General features: G+C 39.9%; 1 protein-coding gene across 1 annotated transcript in view; it reads left to right on the top strand.

Moving 5' to 3' along the window:
* Positions 1-1473: 1473 nt before the first annotated feature.
* Positions 1474-12327, top strand: part of PPIL4 (peptidylprolyl isomerase like 4) — a 34099-nt gene continuing 23245 nt past the window's right edge. The window contains exons 1-7 of the mRNA XM_003986636.6: positions 1474-1627; positions 7362-7429; positions 7514-7578; positions 7838-7955; positions 8654-8796; positions 9292-9388; positions 10128-10244. Of these exons, the coding sequence (XP_003986685.1) occupies positions 1558-1627; positions 7362-7429; positions 7514-7578; positions 7838-7955; positions 8654-8796; positions 9292-9388; positions 10128-10244 (678 nt within the window). The 5' untranslated portion in view covers positions 1474-1557. The remainder of the gene's footprint in view (positions 1628-7361; positions 7430-7513; positions 7579-7837; positions 7956-8653; positions 8797-9291; positions 9389-10127; positions 10245-12327) is intronic.

Below are 12327 nucleotides of genomic sequence, written 5' to 3'. Positions count from 1 at the left end.
TTTTTGAAGGAGAGAGAGAGACAGAGCGTGAGCGGGGGAGGGGCAGAGAGAGAGGGAGACACAGGATCCCAAGCAGGATCCAGACTCTGAGCTGTCAGCACAGAGCCCGACACGGGGCTCGAACTCAGACTGTGAGATCATGACCTGAGCCCAAGTCGGAAGCTCAACAGACTGAGCCACCCAGGTGCCCCTTAAATGTTTATTTTTGAGAGAGAGAGAGGGAGTGCAAGCAGGGTAGGGGCAGAGGTAGGGACAAAGGATTTGAACCAGGCTCTGGGCTGAGGGCAGACAGCTGGATGCAGGGCTCCAACTCAGGAACCGTGAGATCATGACCTGGGCCGAAATCCAGAGTTGGACGCTTAATGGACTGAACCACCTAGGCGCCCCTAGAGCTTATATTTTAATAACAATATAAAAATATAAACAAATTCATAAATAGCATGTTAGTAAAAAGTGCCATGGAGAATAGCTGTCTGGAAAAAAACCAAACATGTATGTCTACGGGGTTAATTTTAATTATGGTGGTCAGGGAAGGGTTCATTGAGATGACCTATGAGCAAGAGACCTATAGTAGGTGAAGGAGACCCATGCAAGTATCCAGACAAGAGGGTTCTAATCTGAACGCGCAGCGAGCCCACAGGCCTGAGGCAGAAGAATGGCCAATAGCGTTCAAAGAATAGCAAGAGTCTTGTGTGGCTTCAGAATAAGAGAGAAGACCGGTAAGACCTGGCAGCCGAGTATCCGGTACGGCCTTGTAGACCGTTATAAAAACGTTGGCTTTTATTTAGATGTGAAGTAATTGGAAGCTAGAAGTATGTATAAAATGGTAAAAAAAAAAAAAAAAAAGGGAGTGATCTGCTTGGACAGATTTCGGGGAATAAACTTTGCATGGAAACCCTGAACGGAGATCCAATGTAGTTTTGTTAAGTCTTCAAAGTCAAAGATTATGGATAAAACCAGTAGAGAGTTGGGGCTGAAGCCTTTTAGCTTGTCGCACGAAGGACCAGCCACTATCTGTTGCCGTAACAGGGCCTCTGCCCTAGGCACGATTAGCCAGGGAAGAACTCCCTGTGAACCACCTTTCTGGGTGACAAATTGTGCATTTAACGCCTAAAGGTTTCGATTTAGGGAGACGAGAAGACACCGATTAGGAAACCCCGAGTAGTACCCGCAAGAACACAGGCGAAGCTGGCGCCCTTGTCGCCCTCGAGGCGGCGAGGAGCAGAGAAGAAACGGCTGCTGGAAGGTCCGCCTCGTTCTTGAGATGGACACAAAAGAGGCACAATACCCTTTACAGACGTCCTTTCGAGCGACAGGCTTCCGTGCCAGTCGCCCGGGGCGAACCAGGATTTTCAAAAGGACCGCGCCAGGGGCGGGACCCATCAGCACACCACCACGCGGACACAGCCAACGCGCGGACCGAGCCGCCCGCGAGGGGGGCGGAGTCGCCGGAAGAATGACGTCAAAAGGCGTCGCGCCGAGAGTGACGCGTGGCGTAGACCACGACGGGCTGCGCCTGTCACACCCGCGGCTTGTTGCGGAGGAGCAGCGGGCGCCATGGCGGTTCTGCTGGAGACCACTCTGGGCGACGTCGTCATCGATCTGTACACCGAGGAGCGGCCGCGCGGTGAGGCCCGGGCCCCGCTCGCGTTTCGCCGGGGCCGCGCTCTCCTTTCCCCACTGTCCCTTCGCTGCCCGGCCCCCTTGACCGGGTTCGAGCTCCTGGGCTCCTGGCGCCCACGACTGGGCTGTTTCACTAGCGGGCCGTGGTTGGAAAAGTTTTTGTGAGGAGCGGCCTCTCTCTCGGATGTGGTGCCGGCCAATCGGGTGGCGGGTGCTTGTGCCATTAAATGCCTGTGTGTGTGCGTGTGTGCGCGCGTGCAGGCTGCATATAACCAAGCCTGTAGGTTTTGTGGCTGTACTGCGCTTTACTTGTGAGAGGAACACAACCAGTATTCCTTGGGGTGTAACCAGGGAGTCCTGATGGAAGTACGAAGGATGTGTTTGGAGCAGTGAGTGTGGGCATCCAGCGTGGGTGGAGGAAGGGCTGTCCGGAGGTGTGCACGGAGCCATAGCAAACGCTCATTGATCGCCTGCTGTGTAGACTGCCACGCTCTGGGATAGGTGCCACGCTCTGGGATAGGCGTCTTGTCCTTAAGGGTCTAACTTTCCACCGAGAGAAATAGGCGTGGGAGCCCCTTTAAGTGTTAAGTCTTACAAACCCATTGTAAGTGTTGTGGTTGAAGAATGTGTAAGTTGCCATGGAAACCGGAGGGAGGAGTGATTCTTCCTGGCTGGGGGCGGGGAGAAGTGAAGCCAGCAAAGAAAGTAGAACACTTGAACTAGCTCTTTGAAAGATGAGTGGGAGTGAGGGTGTTTTTTTTTTTTTTTTTTTTTTTTTAAGTTTGCTTAGAACTTTCTGGAAACAACAAGTAGTTTGGCAGGGCTTGAAGGAATGATATGTGACACGGAATGGCAGACTGCGTGTCTGGGCGTATAGTTTATATTGGTTAGGTCAGATGTGAATAGTCTTGTGTGCACTACTGACGCCTGATGAGGGTCCTGGAAGGTTTTAAAAGCAGGATTGAGGCATGGCCGACTTGTTTTAGGAAGATAAGGGGCAACAGTGGAGGATGTTTCAGATCAGGGAGAAGCTGGAGGCCACAGAGATAAGTTACAATTAGCATCCTGTCCCCTTGGAACGCAGAGTCCATCAAAAGGATGAAACGAGGGGCGCCTGGGTGGCTCAGTCGGTTGAGCGTCCGACTTCGGCTCGGGTCATGATCTCACGGCTGGTGGGTTCCAGCCCCGCATCGGGCTCTGTGCTGACAGCTCGGAGCCTGGAGCCTGCTTTGGATTCTGTGTCTCCCTCTCTCTCTGCCCCTCCCCTGCTCATGCTCTGTCTCTCTCTCTCTGTCTCTCAAAAATAAACATTCAAAAAAAATTTTTTTAAAAAGATGAAACAAGCCACAGTACCACGTGCAGTAATTGCTTTCCTGCTGTCACAGTATCCTACACTCAGTTGTACACCCCCCACCCCCACCCCACAACACTACATGCTCAGTCATACATCCCGGCCTTTCTCGTACTGTTGCCTCTACCCCACAGTTCTCTCTACTGTTGTCCTGTTGGCCGACTTCCTGCTTATTATTCACACCTTGGATCAAGCATGATTTCTTCTGTGAGGCTCTCCCTTGTCCCTGAGCAGAGTTAGATCTGTTTCTTCTGCTCTAAGATCTTTTTAAAAAGCATGTAACACATTCTGTTACATCGTTTGCCTGTTAGCCTGTAATTGTTTGCAGTTCTTGTCTCAAGATTGTAAACTCCAGGAGAGCAGGGACCTAGTGCCTTCCTTGTCTTTCTGTCCTAAGCACCTAGTGCAACGCCTGCCACTTTGCACACACTAAAGGCTCATTATAGTGACTAATGTATATGTGTGTGTTTATTAGTTAGGATTCTCTGTGCAGATGATAGAAACTCCAATCAAATTGGCTTAAACAAAGAAAATAATTGATTGCCTCCTGCTACTGGGGTAAACTTGGCTTTAAGGATGGTGGGATCCAGGGGTTCAAATGATGTTATAGGGAATTGTATTTTTCATCTCTTGGTTTGCTTTTCTTTGAGTTGGTTTCTTCATGTGGGGCACCTGGCTGGGGCCTCTTCCCAGGGTTGTGAGGAATTCAAGAGGGAGTAGGGTTTGCCCACCTAGTGAACGCAGGCAGAATAGACAAGTAGCAATTCTGCAACTGCAGTTTGGAACGCTAAAAACTAAGCCCACCCCATTTGTATATATTTGCAAGCATGTGATTGGATACTTCCTTACGTGTGTGTAACTGCTTATCAGTTTATAGTAAACATATCCAGGCTTCTTTTCCTTCCTCCCTCCCTCTCTCCCTTTCTTCTATTTCTTTCATTTTTTTACTTTTTAGTATAGAAAACTTGAAACATATACAGAAGTAGAAAGAGTCAGGTAAATGAACCTTCATGCGCCAATGACCGGCTATAATGAAGAGCTGTCAACACATAACCAGTATTGTTTCATTTATACTGGATTTTTTGTAATAAGTCTATTACATGGGATTTATTTTATCTGTAATTACTTCATTTTGTATTTAAAAAATTTTTTTAATGTTTATTTTTGACAGAGAGAAACAGAGTGTGAACGGGGGAGGGGCAGAGAGAGAGAGAGGGACATAGAATCTGAAACAGGCTCCAAGTGGTCAGCACAGAGCTGGACATGGGGCTCAACTCGGGGACCAGCGAGATCATGACCTGAACTGAAGTCAGACGTTTAACTGACTGAGCCACCCAGGCACCCCTCATTTTGAATTTCTAAAAAATTATTAAAAAAAAACATAACCCCAAATCATTATCATATCTTAAAAAATTAGCAATAATATTTTAATTTCATTCATATTTTATTATTGTCTCATAAATGTTTTAAAAATATTTGGTAATTTTGGGGCATCTGGGTGGCTCAGTTGGTTAAGTGTCCGACTTTGGCTCAGGTCGTGATCTCACTGCTTGTGGGTTCGAGCTCCCAGCTCATTGTCTGGAGCTGGCTTCCGATTCTGTCTCCATCTCTCTGCCCTTCCCCCTGCTCAAGTGTGTGCGCAAGTGCTCGCTGTCTCTCTCTGTCTCTTTCTGTGTCTCTCAAATATCAATAAAAAGTAAAAAAAATTCTGATGTTTGTCTATTTTTGAGAGAGAGGCAGAGCGCAAGCGGGGGAGGGGCATAGGGAGAAGGAGACAGAATATGAAACAGGCTTCAGGCTCTGAGTTGTCAGCACAGAGCCCAACGTGGGGCTCGAACCCACGAACCATGAGATCATGACCTGAGCCGAAGTCTGACGGCCAACTGACTGAGCCACCCAGGTGCCCCAAACATTTAAAAAAATTTTTAAAAAATATTTGCTAATTTAAATGCAGATCCATACAGGGCCCATTATTATATTGGTTGATAGATCTCTTAAATACCTTTTTTTAAAAAATATTTTTTAAAGATTTTATTTTTATTTATTTTTAATTATTTTTAATGTTTCCTTTTTTTTTTTATTTTTTTTTTCAACGTTTATTTATTTTTGGGACAGAGAGAGACAGAGCATGAACGGGGGAGGGACAGAGAGAGAGGGAGACACAGAATCGGAAACAGGCTCCAGGCTCCGAGCCATCAGCCCAGAGCCTGACGCGGGGCTCAAACTCACGGACCGCGAGATCGTGACCTGGCTGAAGTCGGACGCTTAACCGACTGCGCCACCCAGGCGCCCCTTTAATGTTTATTTGAGAGAGAGAGAGAGAGAGAGAGAGAGCGCGCGCGCGCGCGCGCGCGCGCGCGCGCGCGCGCGCGCGCGCGCGAGCAAGTGGGGGATGGGCAGAGGGAGAGGGAGACACAGAATCTGAAGCAGGCTCCAGGCTTTGAGCTGTCCGCACAGAGCCCAACGCAGTCTCGAACTCATGAACCACGAGATCATGACCTGAGCCAAAGTCGGACGCTTAAGTGACTGAGGCACCCAGGTTCCCCTAAAGATTTTATTTTTAAGTAATCTTTACACCCAACATGGGGCTTGAACTCACAACCCTGAGATCAAGTCCCATAATCTACCGACTGAGCCAGCCAGGCACACCCCTTTCTTAAATATCTTTTAATCTATAGATTCTCCCCCTTGCCTTAAAAAAAATTTTTTTTTTTTAAATTTGAGTTTAGTTGACACGTAGCGTTACATTACTTTAGGTGCAGTATAGTGATTCCACTTCTCTATACATTATTCTGTGTTCACCACCCCCCTTGCCTATTTTAAACAACTTTATATTTTAAGAACAATTTAAGGTTCATAGTAAAATTGAGGGAAAGGTATTTAGAGAGATTTCCCATATACCCCCTATGCTCGCATATGCACAACCTCTCCCATTTTCAGTATCCCCTACCAGAGTGGTACCTTTGTTGCACATTCGTACCATATGTACTTTGTAGCATTGTATTTAACAGTAATCCAGAAATCTGTTTTTTCCAGAAAAACTATCAAGAGCCTGGTATTCAAGACCTTCCAATAGATTAGCCCCATCCTACCCCTTCAGTCTCTCTACCCTCCCTTACTCTAGTATTACCAGGGTGTTACAGAACGTAAACTGGTCTTTCGGACCCTTCAGAAAACATTTAAATTTGCACTTCTAGACTTATTCATAATGTCTTCTCAGCTGGAAATGCTTACTCGATCTACTTTTTGCCTGTCTAGTTCTTTTAATGCCCACCTTAAACCTCCATGAGGTCTTCTAATTTTCCTGGCCAGAAACAATCTTTCTTTTGAACTCTTGCGGCTTTTTTAAAATCACTTTTTACTATTTTGCTATTTAAGTGGTATCAGGTATATCCAGTATTGTAACTAAGTTGCTTTGGGTATAAGCTCTCTAGACAGCCTCATAGGTCTTTCTGTCTGGTTTCTGGCTTAATGTTCTGAGAACTTGTTAGTGTATCTCTCCACAATTAGACTGTGAACTTGTCGAGGACAGGGACTATGGTTTCATGGCATTTGTGACAGTGGTGCCAGGCACCTAAAAAGTACTCAGTAAATGTTTATTGAATAAGTGAGTGAATTTATATGAGAAAGCTGGTACATGATCAGCGTATGGATTTTTGTGAAGGGCTATTTAATCATCGTAAAAAAATTGGTCTCGGGTGCTTTGCTGGCTCACTTGGGTTTGGGGTTGTGAGTTCGAGTCCCATGTTGGGTTTAGAGATTACTTAAAATAAAATCTCTAAAAAAATTGGTCTCAGATATTTGATTTTCTCTAATTTATATAATTTATATCCATTTACAGGTACTCTGCTGGATTCGTATAGTATACATCTAAGAGTATACTATATATGTACCACACGTACATATACATAGTATATACTATATTACATAATATATTACTGTATTATAATGTAGTATACTGTGTTATATAATTATACTATATTGTAGTATATTCTTTGTTCTTTTTTTTCTCTTGCAAAACTAATCCATTAATAAATGATTGCTTATCCCAAATGTCACTTTCCTGCATTAGCTCGGATGATCAAGAAGTCCTAAAAAAAAGAGAATACAAAGATGATTTAACATATATTGACTTATATTGATTTATTTATTTGATTTGATTTATATTTATTTTATTGATTTATATTGATATATATATTATAAATATATATATGATTTAAAATATATTCCTAGACTTACTTCCTTTTTTATGACTTTGGACATTTGAACATTGGGGGGAAGTGTTTATATGGTAATTTAGAAATTAAATTATACCAACTGTGCATATACTTGCTTAAAAATGTATTTGTGAACTACTGTGATAAGTTTAATATTTACTTTCTTTCAGCCTGCTTGAATTTCCTGAAGTTGTGCAAAATAAAATATTACAATTATTGTCTTATTCACAATGTACAGGTAAGTTGGTAGATATTAGTCATGTCTATTATTGGAACCACTTAGCAAACTCTGTGATTTAATAATGTATCCTACTTATTATAGAGGGATTTTATTATACAAACTGGTGATCCTACAGGGACTGGCCGTGGAGGAGAGTCTGTTTTTGGGTGAGTTCTTTTGTTTTTAAATGAGAAAAAATAGAATTGCCTCTTAACAGTGTTAACTAGCATATTTCAATCAGCTTTTTAAAATATCGTTCAAAGATAGATTTTTCCCTTAAGTTCCCTAAATGTCTATAGCAAAAAAGAGTATTCTGAATCATAATGGTATTTCTACAAAGAAATGGCAGTTCTGTTTGGTACTAGAACTTCCGTATTTCATATTGAGGGTACTTATATTTTAAAGCTTTATTATGTATTTTTTCAGTCAACTGTATGGTGATCAAGCAAGCTTTTTCGAGGCTGAAAAAGTACCAAGAATTAAGCACAAGAAGAAAGGCACTGTGTCCATGGTGAACAATGGCAGTGATCAACATGGATCTCAGGTGAGGAAATGAGTGAGAAGATGAATTTTGTTTTAAAATGAAGGACTAGAAAGAGCCACAGAATTATCTTTTCAAACTACCCAATAAGAAGAGAATTGCAAAGATAGTTGTTAGAAGAAAAATATTACACTATATTTTTTTCTATATAAAAAAATTTGGGGTGTGCCTGACTGGCTCAGTAGGTAGAGTGTGCAACTCTTAATGTCGGGGTTGTGAGTTTGAGCTTCATGTTGGGTGTAGAGATGACTTAAAAATAAAATCTTTAAAAAAAGTTATTTTGTCCTTTTAAGTGTAAGGTATGTCCATTATGAGGAGATCAGAAAACACAAAACAGTACATGGGAGAAAATAGCATCTACAATCCCACTATCCATGGATCATCACTGTTGACATTGTGGTCTGTACTTCAAAACAGATCATATTGAGAACCTTTCATTCATTGTCTCGTTTAATCCTTACAACAACCCATTTTGGGGTAGATGGTTTTTTTTTCCTCACAGTTCACATGTGAAGAAACTGAGCTTTGGTTTGCCCAAGTATTTTAAGCAATCAGGGAATACTTTTTAAAAGTAACAAGTGGGTAAGAATCCACACAGTTAATGTGAGTATTACTTTTGTGTATTTTTTCTATCAGTCTGTCATTGATTTCAGTTGGAATTATAGATATATTTTTATATTTTGCTGTGTCTTTCTATGCAGTTTCTTATTACTACAGGAGATAATCTAGATTACCTTGATGGTGTTCATACGGTGTTTGGTGAGGTGACAGAAGGCATGGACATAATTAAGAAAATTAATGAGACCTTTGTTGACAAGGACTTTGTACCATATCAGGATATCAGGTGTGTTTGCTGTCTCAATGTACTAGAATGTTTTAATACTGTAGTGTTTGACACATAGTGGAGATATCAAGTGCAGGACTGGTTTTTGGATAATTCCAAAATGTGTATTAATACAAGACTATAAAACTCCATAAAGTAAACAAGATTTTTTTGTATTTTTATACTTGTACTAATTAATTATAGTTGCCTATGTTGGGAAGAATTATTAATCCTTTAATTTAGTTTTTAAAAAATGCATATTGAGAAATAATGGCAAAACTACTAAGATTTAGACATTTATGTTAATATTAGACATGTTATTTTAGAGCAATGCAGAGTAGTAAATCTAAGATAAATGATACTCTAGTAATATATCCTTGTGCATTAAAATTTAAGTGCCTATGGTTTTTTGTCATTAGAGATACTTAAGACATTTGTTATAACCTTTATAAAAAGTAAAACATGGATTCTGAAATAATGTAAATGTAACCTTTTGACTTGGATTTATTTTGTAAGGATAAATCACACAGTGATTTTAGATGATCCGTTTGACGACCCTCCAGATTTATTAATCCCTGATCGATCACCAGAACCTACAAGGGAACAGCTCGATGTAAGTAGAGCCTTCTTGTGATTGAATGTATGTGCATACAAATGCTTTGCATAGATTTTGCTTTTTAGTCCGTTAAAACTTATTTCTTCAGAATGTCTTGCTTGATCAGTTGTACTAGGACAAGTTTAGAATTATTTTTTCCTTTCCCTAATTTCTTTTCATTTCCCTGATTTTCTTTCTTCAATTTTTGTTTCACCAGTAGAGCCTTAGCTCTAGAAGTTTATGTTAATACCTTGTGAAAATGTTTTTCTTATCTCCTAACTCTGTGTAGGAGTATAGCTTTAAGGCTAAATTAAACAGCATCTTGTAAGGGAGCTTTTCAACTGGGGACACTCTGGAGCTATACTAGGACCTCGATATTTTTGTGGCATAATGCAGACTTTTCCCTCTTACGTTTTAAGGTATAAGTTTCTGTTTATGAAGCTTTGTCAAAGCTGAATTGATTTTTATAGTTGGGATTTGGTGCTTAACTTTTAAGATCATTTATCTTCTGCATTCAGCACTGAGTTGGATACTAGATAGTTTCTTTAAAAATGTTTATCTTGATTTAACAATAAATTAGAAGCTTAGTCTGGCCAATATTATCAATTAATTTAAAATAATTTTCTGAGGCTTGTAAGTTTGTTTGAGTTTCTGTTCTAACATATTTGATGGAACTAAGGATAAAGTGTCATGTCTCCCATGTTTCTCAGATTTTTCAATTCTTTCAGTATATTTTTAAGTGGCTTCTGCCTTACAGAGTGGTCGAATAGGAGCAGATGAAGAAATTGATGATTTTAAAGGAAGATCAGCTGAAGAAGTAGAAGAAATAAAGGCAGAAAAAGAGGCCAAAACTCAAGCTATTCTGTTAGAAATGGTAAGATGATTATTTTTGGTCATATAGTTGTTCTGAAATTTATTTAATATATAACTCATTGTAAATTTATTTTTGGCTCTTTGATAATCAAAATATTAAAAACTTAGCTTTGAATTTTTTCTGGATGAAATTTTATAGGACACATGAAAGGTAAACGAATTTTGGTTCCATTATCAATATAGTGCTAAGTGCCTTTTTCAAAAATAGTCAGTGGATATACAACTTCGAATATGGGTTGAATTTCAATTATTTATATTCATCTCATTAATTTATTTTATTTTAGAGAGAGTGTGCGTGTGTGTGAGCTGGGGAGATGGGCAACGGGAGAGGGAGAAAGAGGGAGAATCCCAAGCAGCTCCAAGCTCAGCACAGAGCCCAGTATGGGGCTTAATCCCATGACCTTGGGATCATGACCTGAGCCGAAACCAAGAGTTGGATGGCTTAACCAACTGAGCCACCCATGTACCCCTATTTATCTCATTTTTAAAGAGTGTTTATTGCACTGAATTTTATGTATATTAATAATTCTTTGTACAACTCAAGTATTGAGGTTAAGTAGTTACAGGAGGAAGGAACCTGTGTAGAAATTGAGCACCCTAAAACATACTGCTTTGTATTATTAACAGTATGAAGTCCTTTGGGGAACAGTTCTTCAATAGTGATTAATTGACCTACCAGACATTTTTTCCATTTGTTAATTTTTTTGTGGAATAGGCATACCTATCACACAGTAGATCATCAATAAATATTTGAATGAATAATTCAGTTTTTATTATTATCATTGTTTTACATAGTAGAGCTTGCAGATTCTTGTCCTGTTTCAAAATTCATTGTTCTCATCTCAAGCTGAAGGAACAAATATTAAAGGTTACAATTCAAGAAAACTTTACTGAATTAAAAAAAATTTGAAAATACACTTTTTAATGAGCACACTGTGTATGTGGGACTATTGACCCAGAACAACCAACAGAATAACAAGTTCTAAGAAAATTACTGCACTTAAAAGAAAAATCTTTTGAGCAACTGGGCAGGAAGAATATGTGACTTTGAAAGAACATTATATTAGCATCAGAATTTCAAAAGCAAAAGTACAGGCAATTTATGCCAGGAAGATGTTGGGTTAGCATAACAAAACCTTTTATTTTGCAGATAATTTCAAATTTATGAGAAAGTTAAAAAAGTAGTACAGAGAACTTCTCTATACCTTTTACTCAGATTCACCAATCTTTAACATTTTTGCCACATCTGCTTGATTATTCATTCTCTCTTTCTCTCTCCCGTCCTCCTCTCTCCAATTATACATGTATATACACATATTATTTTTTCTGGACCATTCAAAAGTGAGTCTTAAACATCATTCCTTTTTACCTCTTATATCAGTGTGCATTTCCTAAGAGCAACAATATTATTGTGCATATTCACAGTACAGTTATCAAAATCCGGAAATTTAAAATTGATAAAAATTTTACCCATGTTTCAATTTTGTCAGTTATTTCAGTAATATCCTTTATAACTTTCCCCATAAAGTCTAGAATCCAGCTCTTAACTGATCATCTGTTGCATTTAGTTATCATGTTTCTTCTAACCTTTGAAAGAATCCCTTAACCTATTTTTCATGCTGTTAACATTTTTGAGGAATACAAGCCATCAGTTTTATAGAATATTCAACAGTTGCCTTGTGATTAGATTCAGATTATGTGCACAGACAGAATACTACATAAGTGACCTTCTCAGATGTTACATTTGCAGTAACAGGTCCACAATATCCATCTGCCCTTCATTGGAAAGTGTTCATTTTGATTACTTGATCAAGGTAATCCTCTGCCTGGTGTCTCCATTGCATACCTGGTTTTTCCCTTGCAGCTAGTAAACAATCTGTAGCATTTGAGACCTTTCAAATATCTTGTCCCTTATCAAACTGTCTCTGTGGATTTCTCAGCTGTTCATGATTCTTGTCTCAACCAGCCTTTACTTTGATGAATGTAGAGTGGTGATTTTCTAATTCCCACTACTTCTACACTTGTCAGTCTGACTTCTACTGTCAGGAATGGCCCTTCTTTTTTATCTTTTTATTTATATGTGC

This window comes from Felis catus, chromosome B2 (assembly GCF_018350175.1).
Source record: "Felis catus isolate Fca126 chromosome B2, F.catus_Fca126_mat1.0, whole genome shotgun sequence".
In the NCBI taxonomy this organism is placed as follows: domain Eukaryota; kingdom Metazoa; phylum Chordata; class Mammalia; order Carnivora; family Felidae; genus Felis; species Felis catus.
The sequence above is the reverse complement of the archived record's forward strand: the minus strand, read 5'-3'. Positions and strand labels throughout refer to the sequence as shown.